The 15,249-nt window shown below is 44.9% G+C and overlaps 1 protein-coding gene across 1 annotated transcript; it reads left to right on the top strand.

Moving 5' to 3' along the window:
- Positions 1-10,651: 10,651 nt before the first annotated feature.
- On the top strand, positions 10,652-11,413 carry LOC129342319 (uncharacterized; the record flags this gene model as incomplete). Its single annotated transcript, XM_054998020.1, has 1 exon — positions 10,652-11,413. A coding segment is annotated over exon 1 (762 nt), but the record flags the coding sequence as incomplete, so codon positions are not given.
- Between the last annotated feature and the right edge of the window lie 3,836 nt (positions 11,414-15,249).

The raw sequence follows: 15,249 nt of genomic DNA, 5'->3' as shown, positions 1-15,249 counted from the left end.
TCCCCCCCCCCCCGAATTTGGTGTCTTGTACCAAACCTTAACTTCAGCTGTCTCTGTGTTTTGCAAAATGTAATTAACATCTACAGGCACAAAGATCTTGCAACTATCTCAGCTTTCACCAAGAATCTTCCCCACTCACTATTTTGGAAAACAGTTTCAGGGAGGAGAGAGGAGCCCTTCCTCCCCCTGCAGTGGGGCTTTAAGGCCATTTGAGATTTTTTTTTTTAACAGCCATTCTTATCAGCTCCTGTGTGACTGCAGGGAACTCAAGTTGAGTCTGGGATCTGCATGTTTATTTTAACCCTTTTTTCTGTGCTCTGAGATTCTGTTGATTTCATTTTCCATTGCAGTTCCTTCTATTGCTTTGGAAGAATAGCTGGGAGAGGGGTGAGGCAGAGATGAAAGGGTGGGATTCTCCATTACTATCTAATTTCAATCCATTGTTTTCAATTAACACTATATATAAAGCAGAAAGCATTCAACAGGAAAGAAGAGAGTTTAAGAATGAATAGGGCATGGTTTCCAGTCCTGAAAAACACCAGATCAACAAAATACTCTACATCTTACAATAGCCCCGCAGATAAGATTAGCATATCAACCACCAATCCATATGCAAAAGAACCTCCTCAGGATACAGTGAAGCCTCCCTCATTAGCATTCCCTGGAAAACTCTTACAGGATGACTCAGCCCAAACCCACCTTCCTGAGTAGATATAAATTACCTGCTAACATCTTCTCCACACATTGACACTGAGAGATCTCTGTCTTTCGGTGCTACACCTCTGAAGATGCCAGCCACAGCTGCTGGTGAAACATCAGGAACTACAATGCCAAGGCCACGGCCATACAGCCCAGAAAATCTACAACAGCCAACATTCAACTGTTCACCTTTTGAGAAACATTTTCTTCATCCACTCCATCTCCTTTGATACCCTGTCTCCATCTTTTGCAGGGGAGGGGGAAATTATATTGTTTGTAGAAGCTGAGCAGCTGTTTAGTGTGGTGGTTAGAGTGCCAGACTAGAAGCTGGGAGTCACAATTTCAAATCCCCACTCTGCCATGAAAGCTTGCTGGGTGACCTTGGAACAGTTGCACTCTCTCAGCATAACCTCCCTCACAGGGTTGTTGTTGTGATGATAAAGTGGAGAATGGAAGTTATTTGGGTCCCCATTGGAAAGAAATGTAGAGTATAAATAAACAAATGAAAAGGGCCAGAGAGTTAATTTTTTTTGGTTTCAGAGGAACTAGTATATCATGGCAATATGTATAATGTTCTGTGTAATTTTGCATTAGCAATTAGTGATTTTTGTAAAAATCCTTCAAAAAATCCTCCAGTGGTACAGCAAAGAAAATAGTGATCAAAACACGCTAACAGCAGAACATTTAAACAATTTCCTGCTGGTTAGAACAGTCACACACCAAGGAAGGGAGAAAGGGGAACAACGGGGCTGCGTAAGAACATGCATGCGTAAAAAGCCTATTGCTCTATACTGGACTGTTAGCAAGGAACACAGTAAAGCAACCTGCCAAACTGCCATGAACAGCATAAGAAACAGTCAGATGAATCTTCAAAAAATGGTGTCTGTGTTCTGAACTGGTGAGCAGGACATGAGCTGAACTGGTGGGCACTTTAACCATCCTAACTAGTGCGAGCAGCTCAGCCCCGTAACTGCAATCTCATCTTGTTGTATTTGATTCTTTTTACCTAAGTGATGAACTTTGCATTTATCTCTGTTGACTTTTTGTTTGCTACCTACCATTGCTCAAGTCTAGGGGCCATCAGTGGAGAAAATTCACACTTTATTAGTGAGTCATTGAAGGTAAGCATATTGAGTCACATGTGTGCATGGTGCATGTAGATCTCAGCCTTTTGACTCAACAAACACTTCTTCAGCAAAACATTTTTCCCCGGCATCACAGCAGGTTTTGCTCTTTGTCTGCACATCTTCTAATCTGTCTCTGTCTGACCTTTACCTCTCCCTCAGCCTTGTATATCGAATGTAATTTGTGAACTGAGAATTGATGTTGCATTTTGGCTAAATGGCTAAGATTGTGCTTAAAGCCTTCCCTCTCTTGTGAAATCACTTAGCTAAGCCACTGTCTCTGTCTCATTTCCCCATCTGTGATACAGGAATAATAACACTGACCTACCTTACAGGGCCATTGTAAGGATTATTGAGATAATGTGATATTTTGAGCACTCCAAAGTACTACACAATGCTAAGTTTTATTGCTTACTGTCATCTCTCTCCTCCAAGAGATTTTGCTGGTCTTATTTATTATTATTATTTTATTGACTTCATCTATAGTCCATCTTTTTCCCTAGTGGAGGCCCAAGGCAGCTTGCATCCTCCTCCTCTCCTCCACTGTATCCTCACAGCAACCCTGTGAGGTAGGTTAGGCTAAGCATGTATAATGGCCCAAGGTCACACAGCAAGCTGCATTGGTCAAGTGGGGATTACAGAAGGGCATGAACTGAACTACAAACCAAAGTTCATCATGAACCAGGCTGGCTTTTGGGTCATGAACTGTCAGTTTGTTGGAGCTCATTTCTGACAAACCATGACGACCCACTATGATTTTTAGAGTGGTTTGTTTGGTTCGTTTTTTGGTTCGTCACTACAGACAGCTTGGTGCCAATCAATCAGTTACCTAGGCAACAGGGGGTGGGGATGGGCTTTCTGCAGACCTTCTGCAGTGATGTATGTAGAAACCAAAAGAACCGGTTCACGAACCGGGCAAGTTCATGGCGGTTCATGGTTTGTGAAATGTGATGAACCACGCACTGCAACAAACCACCATTTCATCGGTTCATGTCCATCTCCAGTGGGGATTCAAACTTCAGACTCCCAAAAACTAGCTTGACATTCTAAGCAGTGAAATGGTTGCAACTTCAATATGTTTCACTTGAACAGGACCTTGATCAGCTGCCTTAAATGTACTCAAAAGACCATTGGTCCCTCAAGGCCAGTGTTGTCTACTCAGATTGGGAGCAAGTCTCTGGAGTCTGAAGTTGAGGTCTTTCACATCACCTACCACCTGATCATTTTAACTGGGACCTTCTGCATGCCAAGTGAATGTGCCGCCACTGAGCCACAGCCCATCCCCAATGCAGATCAACCATTAATAAAACCTATTGAATACATACTGACATCAGAGGAAGGTCTTTCCTAACCCCTGTCACATGAGAGCATTTAAGTGGAGATGCCTGGGCTTGAACCTGAGACCTTGAGAACATAAAGCAAGTGCTCAACCTCTGAGCCACAGCCCCTTCCGTCCTTTCCTATCCCATTCCTCTTTGATGACCTTGTGATCTATCCTTGTCCAATGATGTTCTCAAAATAATGGTAGTGGTGGAGAGTGCCCTCAAATCATAGCTGACTTATGGCAACCCCTGCTGGGGTTTTCATGCCATGAGACTAACATATGCAGCATACCATTGCCTGCCTCTGCAATCGTGGTCTTCGCTGGAGGTCTCCCATCCATTTCTGAACCAAGGCCAATCCTGCTTAGCTTCTGAGATCTAAAAAGATCGGGCTCACCTGGGCTATCCAGGTCAGAGCTCTTAAAATAATACTCTGCTGGAATCTTCCTTTTAAAAAATCTTGGGAGAAAGGTTGTGTTGTTTGACCCTTTATCCAGGACTCCTTGTTGATTCCTGAGGCACACAATGCCGGCACTTTTTAACATACTTCTCTCACAACAAGTGCCAAAGACATTACCCAGAAGCCCTCAGACCCATTAATCTTTCATGACTGCCTCTTTTGCAGTACAAGGGAAGGCAGCCTTGCATTGTCTGGCCGTTAAGGGGTGGACGTGGGGGAGGAAGAAGACAAAAGCAAAACAAAAAGAGAGCTACTCGATGGCTGAAATACAAAAGAAGTCTCTTTTTTCTAGTGGTGCTTATGTAAAAGGGCTGTAGCCATCCCATTGACAGTTAAAGGGATTCATACTCATGCCTCTGTCCATTGTTCTGAAAACATTTGTCAAGGCGCCACATTTGCAATGATCAATGCGAGAGGTTTTAGAACACCCCTGTCCCCCATTTACTGCTGACCAGAATGCTTTATGGCTCCCCTTCTCCTTGCTTATGGCTTTTTCAATGCGCTCTGTGAGCTGCTGATATAGAACACCTGCTATTGAGAGGCACATGGTGCTGATTTGTTTGGGAGCCCTGGGCGGCTGAAGGATCCGACTGGGGAAGAGCTATTTGAGGCTGAGCGCCTTTGTGCAAAGCCTACTCAGCCTTCCCAGCTCACCTCCCTTTCCCAGCAAACACGAGTACAAGAAGAGATAAACATTTGAATGCTGAGTTGGCATGGGATGCCAAGCTTGGATCCGGAAGGAAGGGGTTAGGGTTTCGGTTAGGGTTAGGGTTATCACACTCATTTCCAGGTTTTTAGGGGTGGGAGGGGGTTCAATTTACTTGCCTGTGAAATGTTTAGCCATCTTTCTTTCCCTCCCCCTTTAGACTGCGTTGTTTACTGGATGCATTATTCTCTTTGTATTTTGGCATTCTCTAATTGTGAAATCTGGTTTTATGCAATGTATCATACTGTTTCAATGTCACTGGTCTTTAATGGGCGCAATCCGGTTTTATTGCACTGCATGTCTTTTGCATGGTCTTTTATACCTCTGTAATGCACCCTGTATTTCTTGACTCAATCATCAACTAAAGGGGAGAGTGCAATGAAGAAATCAGAAGGCTGAGACTTGGAAAAGCAGCTGTGAGGGAGCTAGATAAGATTGTTAAAGATAAAGATGTCTCCCTGGGAACCAAGATCAAGATAATCCAAACTTTGGTATTCCCCATTACTATGTATGGATGTGAAAGTTGGATGATGAAGAAAGCTGACAGGAAGAAAGTTGATTCATTTGAAGTGTGGTGCAGGAAGAGATTTTTTCGGATACCATGGACAGCCAAAAAGACAAATAAATGGGTACTAGATCAAATCAAGCCTGAATTCTCCTTAGAAGCTAAAATGACAATACTAAGGCTATTGTACTTTGGTCACATCGCGAGAAGACAAGATTCTCTGAAAAAGTCAATAATGCTAGGAAAAGTGGAAGGCAGTCAAAAAAGAGAAAGACCTAAAACGAGATGGCTTGACTCAATAAAAGAAGCCACATCCTCCAGTTTGCAGGATCTGACCAAGTCTGTTAATGATAGGACATTTTGGAGATCTCTCATTCATAGGGTCACCGTAAGTCAAAGGCAATTTGACGGCACATAACACACAACTCAATCCACCCTGAGAGTCAACAAGAAAGGCAGATGAGAAACGAAATAAATAAAAATAAAAATAAATTAGCTATAACTTATATGTGATCAGAATGGCATTCCTTATGTCCTCATGTTGACAGAAGTGGAATTCGCCACATCCAGTAGAACAAGTGACAGAAAGCTATGCTATTTCAGGACATGCTCAATGTTTGCAGTTTGGGGAGTTGTATTACAGAAAATCATCCAAACATGAGCAAAGATGCACAGAACTTTTTCATGATACTGGTGGCGGTGGTGGAGAGTACCCTCAAGTCACAGCTGTCTTATAGTGATCCCTGGTGGAGTTTCCATGGCAAGAGACTAATAGATGTGGTTTCCCATTGCCTGCCTCTGCAACCCTGGTCTGCATGGGAAGTCTCCCACCCAATTACTAACCAAGGCCGATCCTGCTTAGCTTCTGAGATCTGACAAAGTCAAGCTCACCGGGGCTGCCCAGTTCAGGGCTCATGATACTGTTACCACATCGGAAATTACAGAGGTAATACAAGAATGACATCAACACCTAAGAACTGCCTTGCTGGATTAAAAATTCATCTAGTTTAACATTTTTTCCTCCACAACTGGCAACATATTTCTGGGAAGATGTGATGGTGGTAAATATCCCCTGCTAGGTCTCCCTTATATAAGAGAGAGTCTGTGTCTGAATATGGAGGGTTTCCTTGACTGCATGACCTGACATGTCTCTCTTCCAGAATTTATATAATCCTTTGATAAAAAGTCTCTTCTAAACTTATAGCCATCACCATACATTGTGACAATGAACACCGCGCATTAATTAACCACTGTGTGAAGAGGGCCTTCATTCGGCTGCCCCTGAGCTTATTAGCAGTCTATTTCATCTATAGGCAAGTTGTTATCCTGCTGCTTCATAAATCAGAATAATAATGAATGGTGTCACACCCTGATTTGATAGGTATGCGCTACAGCAATGTGACACATGAAGACATGTGCTAAGGTGGCTGTCGGAACATGCTGTGCTGGGCAAGTCAAGGGCTTCTGCTTCGCCACTTGCTAGTTACAGTTTTACTGTAAAAGTAGGCTACTAAATGCTAGGTAAAAAAAGAAGTTGAAAGAGTTGTGTTAAGGGGAGGCTCAGCGGTTTAAAGTCTGCTTTGCATGTCGAAGGTGCCACGTTCAGCTCCCAGCATCTCCAGCTTAAAGAATCACGTAATAGGGGATGTGAAAGACCTTCACTTGAGGCCCTGGAGAGCAGCTGCCAGTCAGAGCAGACAATAACTGTGACTGACCCATGGTTTGACTCGGTAAAAGACGGCTTTACACGTTCATTGCTCCTGTTTGTAGACCCAAAGCCAGACTGCTGAGGGCCACTGGGAAAGAAACTATTAGCCCAATTTTTACCTTGCTCCTGAATAGCTAAACATCTGAGATTAGGGCTTTCGGGGCAAAAATGTGGACTTCTGCATGTCCCATTTTAGATATTTACTGCCCAAATCACACTTCCTTGGATTATCAAATGTTTTCCATCTGTAACAGAATGCAGCTGCAGGAGGAGTATATCACTGTAAGTGATATAGTCCTACTGGGAAGTGTAGCTGTTTTTCCTGTGCCATTACCCTCATCAAAAATCATCTGATCATAGCGGCTGGTCGCTCCAGGTTCTTATATATTCTCCATCTGAAGAAAACAGTATTCTTGGGATGGGGTGATTGGGCAAACAATGGAAAGAGTTACCCCCACATAGACACACACACACATAGACACACTGCTGCCTCAATCACAGTGGTAGGCACACCACATACTAGCCCATAGCTTGGATCCTGCCATTCATTACTGCTGGCTGAAGCAATGATTTCCAGGAGTAGAGAAGGCCTTTCCTGCATCCCCCTTCTTCTGCTGCCCAGAATGCCCTCCAGTGGGAATGGAAGTCTTCAGGAACAGCATCAAGGAAGTCAGATGTTTGCAATGAGGGGGTAATCGGCAAAAAAATCCCTCCCTCCATCAATAGAAATCCTCTGGAGGATCCCTCCACACAGATGAAGTTGCTGTTTTTGTTTGTTTATTTAAAATATTTATATCCTGTCCTATCCCCTTAAACTCAAGGTGGCCAACAAAGCAGCAATAACTGGTAAACACGTCAAAACACAGTATAACAAGCAATGGGATAAAAACTGCACTGCTAGAAATCTCAAAAAGAGTTTTCCCTCTGCCATCCTTGAAATGGTGCAGTTTTACATGGATCCCTGAATGCAGGAAGTATAGATCCCCTCTGCCCTCACCTTGGTCCTGCCACCGAAAAAGCTTACAACTCCACTGTTGATAGATAAGGAGAAGGTTGTCTGTAGAACACAGCCATATTTAGGAGGGGTTTGGGGGGGGTCGCTTGCCCCAGGTGCTGCCACAGAGAGGGTGCCGGGTGCAGCTGCTGGCTGGAGCTGGCAGTGGCAGCATGGGCGGCTGCGTGGAAGGGCTGGGAAGCCGCCCATGCTGCCCTGGCCACCTGCCATGCTGATGGGGCAGCTGGCTCATTGGGTGCATGGAGCTGGTGGTAGCAGTGCAGGCCGCCGACAGGAGAGCACCAATGGGAGAGCCATGGCCTGAATCATGGGACAGCTCCTGGGGGGCAGCCATGCCCTGCACGATGACATCACTTCCTGGAAGTGACATCGTGGTGCGGTCTTTGCACACGTGCCCATGTGGTGACACGGGCGCCACCTGACAGGAGTTGCCCAGGGTGCTGGCAACCCAAGATAGGGTGCTGCAGTAGAACACAGCTGGCATGTGGCAGAATATACTCAGAGTAAATGTTGAGAGATCTGATGAAGGATCTCCTGAATAATGTGCCATTCAGCCCTAATTTAGTACTTCTTCCAATGCTAAACAGCCTCAGACTCCCTCTACAAAACCCAACAAAAATATGCCAACAGCAGGTCTGCAGATTTCATCAAAGGTTCCATGCACAAGCAAAGAAGTAGTGATGGACATCAATCTCTCAGTTAAAGAAAATTGAATGTATTAAGTTAGGTAAATTAAGACATAGATAACTTTATTTCTCATCTTGTTTAAAGCTTTATAAATGTGGGCATACGGTATACACTTTCTTGGCATGTGGAGATTCCTGCTCCCCCTTGTGAAATGATTCCCAATGGGTTTTATGAGATAACAGCTGATCTTTGCACTTCCTCTTTTAGAGTAGGCTGCCTTATTGACAGTCAAAATGGTACAAGATTATGTGGGCCTTTTCCCTGTTGGAACTGGATCTGGTTTTGAAAAGAGATGCCTGAAGGTTAGGGTTCTACTGGGTCTGCAGAATTTCATTTGAGGCACAAAAACTGCCTATAGGGAATATTATCTTTAAGGCATTTAGAATGGAATGAGCCATATTCAGGCTAAGTATTCCAGTCAGTGGCTTTCTCAAAGGGTCTAACCCCAATCAGGTCTAGCTCAATACGGTAAATAGAAATGTCCAAAAGATTAACGGAGTGGCAGCAGGGTTGGGGGTGAAAACATGGTGGCAGGGAGCATCACCACCAGTGTGATGGTGTCATTTCCTGGGACAACCCGGAAGTGATGGCAGGTAACTTGAGGAATCTATGAATTCTGGGTTTTATTGGAAGTAACATCATGCTGGCTGCTTGGGGCAGTGGGAGGGAATGAGAGCTCAAGACAGAGGTTGCCCCCCACTGTGGGCTTGGCATCCTTACTCAAAGAGCTCCTCATATATTTCCTTACCCTACAGGAGGAAAGGTTGCATTACTCCATTCAACATCCAGTTATGGCCTAACTTATCTCACTACTGGGACCAGTAGGTTAACTACAACACCCAGCAATGTGGAAGAAGAAGGCAGGAAGCCTTTCCCTTGCCAAGCCGAAAAGATCAACAAACTTCAAAACTGCTTAAACCCAAGTGACCAGCTAATCCTATGTAGCTTTAAAAGAGGGCAGCAAGCGGTATTCCTTGGGGCAATAAGTGTTCCCTGATTGGCTAGGTTGCATACAAACCCCAGCCGTAGTCCCACTTGTTCCTTTTCAAGAAAAGAGGGGGGGGGGCAAACACAGCATTCACTCGCTACATGAGCAGTCAGAATGAGATTTTTGCTGAAAATCATCATGTTGCAAAGAATTCTATTATATAAAAGGCAAACAGAGTTGCTGACAACTCACATCTTATCTCCGCGCATGTGCAGAACACAGAACGTGGGAATAAGAAGTGAGTGGGGCAAAACTGTTTGCCTCCCCACCACAGGGCTGTGGAAAGGCCAAGCACTGTGGTGCCTGGCCTTCCCGCTGCCTAGGGACTTCTCAGTTAGGCAAGGAGAAGGCGGGCAAATACCACTTTCTCCCTGCTTACCTCTTATCTGCAGGCAAGAGGGGGCAGCAACAGAGCCCACCCACCGACTCGCTACTTAGGTGGGCAGACAGAAGGCTTTGTCCCTGCCCAGCCCATCCACAGGTAAGAGGGGGGCATGGCAGAGCCCACCCACCTGCTCACTGCTCAGCTGGCAGTGAGAAGGCTTTCTCCTTGCCCAGCTGAACTGTGACCTGGCCCAGCAGCCTGCTCCTGCCTGGTGGTCCACTGTGGCGTGGGTCAGCCCAGCTGGCAGCCCACCGTGGTGCGGGGCTGCCCAGCCCGCTGCGATGCAGGCTGGCCTGCCCCCACAGCCCATGGTGGCCCAGTCTGTTGTGGCCCACAGCAGTGCTCTGCTCCTGAGGTGGCCTGATCTGGCTCCAATGGGGCCAGAACAGACCACAATCTAGGGCAGGAGCCCACTAGGACCCGTGGCATGCCCCCCCCGGCAGAACTCCCTAGCATTCCCTGAGGCGGGCAAGGGGGCAGTGGAGCCCGCCTCAGCTGGACAGAGAGAAGGTGTCCGCCTTCCCTCTGCCTAGCTAATCCACGGGTAAAGGAGTACCGCAGAGCCTACCTCAGCTGGGCAAAAAGAAGGCAGGCAAACCTCCACCTTCCCTCTGCCTAGCTGATCCACTGGCAGGGCACCCCTACTAGAGCCGATGGTATTTAGACACAATGGGCTCTGGCGCTAGTCAGCCATGGTTCATGAAAATTGTAAGCATGACTGAGTACAGCTCCAGTCACATTGTCTCTACTTCACTGCATGGGTCATAAAAACGTCTTCCATTTCTGCTGATTTTTATGGAACCTTGTGGAACCTTCCCAGCACAAACCATAGTTCCAAAGGTGCTCTCTCCTGATGGAATGGAATAATGTATTGTCGAAGGCTTTCACGGCCGGAGAACGATGGTTGTTGTGGGTTTTCCGGGCTGTATTGCCATGGTCTTGGCATTGTAGTTCCTGACGTTTCGCCAGCAGCTGTGGCTGGCATCTTCAGAGGTGTAGCACCAAAAGACAGAGATCTCTCAGTGTCACAGTGTGGAAAAGATGTAGACTATATGGGACTCCCCAAAATACATAAGGATTCAGTCCCACTCCGACCCATTGTGAGTGCCATTGGTTCACCGACATATGAATTAGCTAGACATCTGGCAGATCTCCTGCAGGACCACATCGGGAAAACCTCGTCTTACATCAAAGATTCAGCAGATTTCATCAACAAAATCAGTTCTCTGAAACTCAATCCACAAGACATACTTGTCAGTTTTGATGTTGTATCCCTGTTTACCAAGGTTCCAGTAAAAGACACCATTGCACTTATTAATCAGATTTTCCCAGAGGATGTAACAGCCTTATTCCACCATTGCCTGACAACCAGTTACTTCCAATGGGACAACGAATTCTATGAACAGATGGATGGGGTGGCCATGGGGAGCCCACTCAGCCCAGTTATAGCAAACTTCTACATGGAACATTTTGAAAAAACAGCTCTAGAATCAGCACCCCACAAACCTAGTGTATGGTTCCGGTTTGTGGATGATACATTTATCATTTGGAGCCATGGGGAGGAAGAATTGATGGGGTTTTTGAATCATCTCAACAACATCCACCTGAACATACAATTCACCATGGAGAAAGAAATCGAGGGAAAACTCCCATTCCTGGATACCTGGGTCATCCGCAAAGCAAACTTTCAGTTAGGTCACAAGGTCTACAGGAAACCAACTCACACTGATCGGTACCTACACAAAAACTCCAATCACCATCCCCGACAGAAAAGAGGCATAATGAAAACATTAGTGGATCGTGCAAGACGGATATGTGAGCCGCACTTACTAAATGAGGAAATTAATCATCTAAACCACGCACTTCAGGCAAATGGCTACTCCAGAAATGAAATCCGAAGAGCAATCAAACCCAGGATGAAGCAAACAACCAAAGAAAAACAGTCTCCCACAGGAAAAGTGTTTTTGCCATATATCAAAGGAATTACTGATCAGATGGGAAAGCTTATGAAAAAGCATAACCTTCAAGCAGTATTCAGACCCACCCGAAAAATACAACAGATGCTACGATCAGCAAAAGACAGCAGAGACCCCCTAACCTCTGCAGGAGTATACCGTATACCCTGCAGCTGTGGACAAGTTTACATCGGGACCACAAAGCGTAGCATCCAGACAAGAATAAAAGAACATGAAAGACACTGCAGACTTGGACAACCTGAAAAATCAGCAGTGGCTGAACATAGCCTAACTCAAACAGGGCACAGTATCTTATTCCAGGACACCAAAATACTGGACAACACTTCCAACTACTTTGTCAGACTGCACAGGGAAGCCATTGAAATTCACAAGCACAAGCAAAACTTCAACAGGAAAGAAGAAACCTTAAGAATGAACCGAGCATGGTTGCCAGTTCTGAAAAACACCAGGCTAACAAAACATTCTATCCTTGACAATAGCCCTGCAGAGAAGATTAGCACATCAAGTACCAATCCATATGCAAAAGAACCTCCTCAGGATACAGTGAAGCCTCCCGCCATTAACATTCCACACCCTGGGAAACTCTTACAGGATGACTCAGCTCAACCCCACCCCTCCTGAGTAAATACAAATGACCTACATCTTTTCCACACTGTGACACTGAGAGATCTCTGTCTTTTGGTGCTACACCTCTGAAGATGCCAGCCACAGCTGCTGGCGAAACGTCAGGAACTACAATGCCAAGACCACGGCAATACAGCCCGGAAAACCCACAACAACCATCGAATGGAATAATGTTGTTAAGAGACACCTCTTTACCTTAATACCTCTTTACCTAATTTCTACCTGAAATATAATATAACAATCCATTTCTTTTTCTCTTTGAGGGAATTTGGAGTCAGTTTCTCAGCAACTCTATTTTGATCAAAAAAACAGTTCAAAAGGAGAAAGGGCATGAAGGGAGGATCTGTAAACTTCCAGAATAAGAATAATAACAGACAGATTAATGCCTCACTCAGAGAGATGAACAAAGTCAGTGTTATTACTATCCCATCAGTACAGCTGGGGAGCTGGAGCTGAGAGGAGTGGGGTACCCAAGGCTTTCAGAAAAAGAAATTCCCTCCCCATAACAATGCTACTTTGAAGTTGCTCCTTTGAGAACTCACTCAGGGGTAACATTCTTGTGTCCCATGGCTCTGGACAACCAATCAGATGTATAGGCATCCAAAGCAATGGTGATCATAGCGCAGGCCCCCTAGGGAGCAATTTTTTACACACCCCTAAATGTTATTATGCTGTGGGATGCTGCTCAGACATTGCCACTGCTGCAAGCATCTTGGCCACATGGAAGAAAAATGCTTATATCACCAGTTACTGAAGGGAACATAGATCCCCAAGGGACCATTGGTCCCTAGAGAGTACACACTATAGGCACCAATTTGGCAGCATGAATGATTGTATATCTGATTGTGTGTCTGGATCCTTATTTAAATTAAACTCTGCCTGAATGATGAAGCTGCTAGAATATCAGACTAGGATCTGGGACACCCGTGTTTGAATCCTCCCAAAGCAGTCAGCTAATCCCCTGGGTCAACGCTTGCCCTATAAAGCTCCAAGCTCCATGCTTTCTGTTCAGTTCATGCAGCCTCTCTCCCCAGGTGAGCATGTTGCTGAGGCCAGCTCCCTTGGTCTCAGCCATTGCTTGGTTGGACTAGAGATTTATCTTTGCCTACTCTTAGGATTTGATCCTTGTGGCTTCAATTGTGTGATTGCTTCTGGTTTCCCCAGATGTCTGTTCTTGGTGCCCGTGGGTTGAAGGATCCTTGTAGGGCTTTTTTTCTGGGAAAAGACGTGGTGGAACGCAGTGGGTTGCCCTTGAAGAAAATGGTCACATGGCTGGTGGTCCCGCCCCCTGATCTCCAGACAGAGGGGAGTTTAGATTGCCCTCCGCAGCCGCTGGCGGCGCGGAGGGCAATCTAAACTCCCCTCTGTCTGGAGATCAGGGGGCGGGACCACCAGCCATGTGACCATTTTCAAGAGCTTCTGGAACTCCGGTCCACTGCGTTCCTGCTGAAAAAAAGCCCTGGCTCCTTGGTTCAAGAACATGGACTGGGTACTGAAGCCTGGAATTTTCTAAATGTTCCTTCTTAGCTGAAAATATTCACTTTAAAATACAAGTTTGGAAATATGAATGTCCAACTCAGTTTTCATTGTAAGGGTGCAAGGGACAATACAAGGAGAAAGGGGGGACGGGGTTTCTTTACATTATGAGTGGCATCCTGAGAAGAGTTACGCACTTTTAAGTCCATTTAACTCTATAGGCTTAGAATGGCATAATTCTGCTTAGGACAACCCTGTATACCTCTTTCCCCCTTTAAAAACATACTCCAGCTCTTTCGTGTGCACTGCTTCCCCCTCTTGGCTACAATGTGCCAGGATTTTTGTCTGTGCTAATGGTCCCAGATGCTTGAATGGGGGATGAAGTCTAAATACCAAACATTCATTAAGCAGCAAGGTTTGGGTGTTTTGTTTTGAAATCTTCCTGCTTGGTGTCTAGGTGTGTGAAGCCAGCACTATTAGAATAATTCATCTCTTTTCAAATAAATAACAAATGGAGCAGCACCAGGTACCCTTGTGTGCAATTGAGCCCATCCTGTAATTTACTATTAGTTCAGGCTGCCAATTTATCCATCACCGCTTTCCCCCGTGTGCCCTCAGAGATGGGTACCTCCCAAGGTTTTGGTCTTCACTCAATTAATTTTTCTTACCTTCAGCTCCTCCATTACCCAAAGGGATAATACAGCCAATTTCAAAAACCCATTAATATATATAAATAAATTGGGCTTTCTATCCTCTGCCTATTTATTCATCTCCTTCCTAAGCAGATTTTTTAAAAAAATGGTCCTCATATTAAACTTAGCTAAAACATACATTAACAACTTCCCTATTTCCGGTTGGAATCAGATCACACCATTTTCATCACTTCTTCTCCAGACAAATATAAGAATTGATCCATGTCGAAGCACAACTTCTTTTAGAATATAACAATTCAGACTGTGGGAGGTGGAGACTCATATTTGAATGCTATCCCATGAAAATAAGAACAAAAATCCATGCATATAGAAAGCTAAGGAAAAAAAACATAGGGGCCACTGGCTAGTCATCTGCTTAACATGCTAGTTTTCTATGTGTATGCAGAGTGAAGTGACGTTCAAATATGACAATTTCTATATGTCCAGAACTGATTGTACCAAGTGATTCTGCAGCAGCTGTACATGGACTCGAGTTGTTATTTTATATTGGTTATAAGTGAAATATGTATTGTTAGTGAAACAATAATGGTGCATTGTAATCTGGAATTTCATTCCAGGATGCTTCTGTCTTGTGCATAATGTATTGTTGCTAACTATCTGAGCATGTCCTTTTTTTATTAACTTCTTTCTGGTGAAACTGGGATATTGCTGTCCTTGGCATAAGAGTACCTCTGCTGGGAATTTGGATAATAATTTTTAGAGCCTTGGAGCAAAATCAAACATTCAGGAGACATTCCATGGTGCAGAACAACCTGAGGTAGTACTTTTCTTGTCATCTTGAACACTCAAAATGCATAGTATAAATGCTAAGTATTATTATCAGCTGTCCATCATTGGAGACACAACAGTAGGCTACTAAAA

The sequence above is a fragment of the Eublepharis macularius genome, chromosome 14, assembly GCF_028583425.1.
Source record: "Eublepharis macularius isolate TG4126 chromosome 14, MPM_Emac_v1.0, whole genome shotgun sequence".
Classification (NCBI taxonomy): Eukaryota; Metazoa; Chordata; class Lepidosauria; order Squamata; family Eublepharidae; genus Eublepharis; species Eublepharis macularius.
This window is presented reverse-complemented; position numbering and strand designations above follow the sequence as displayed.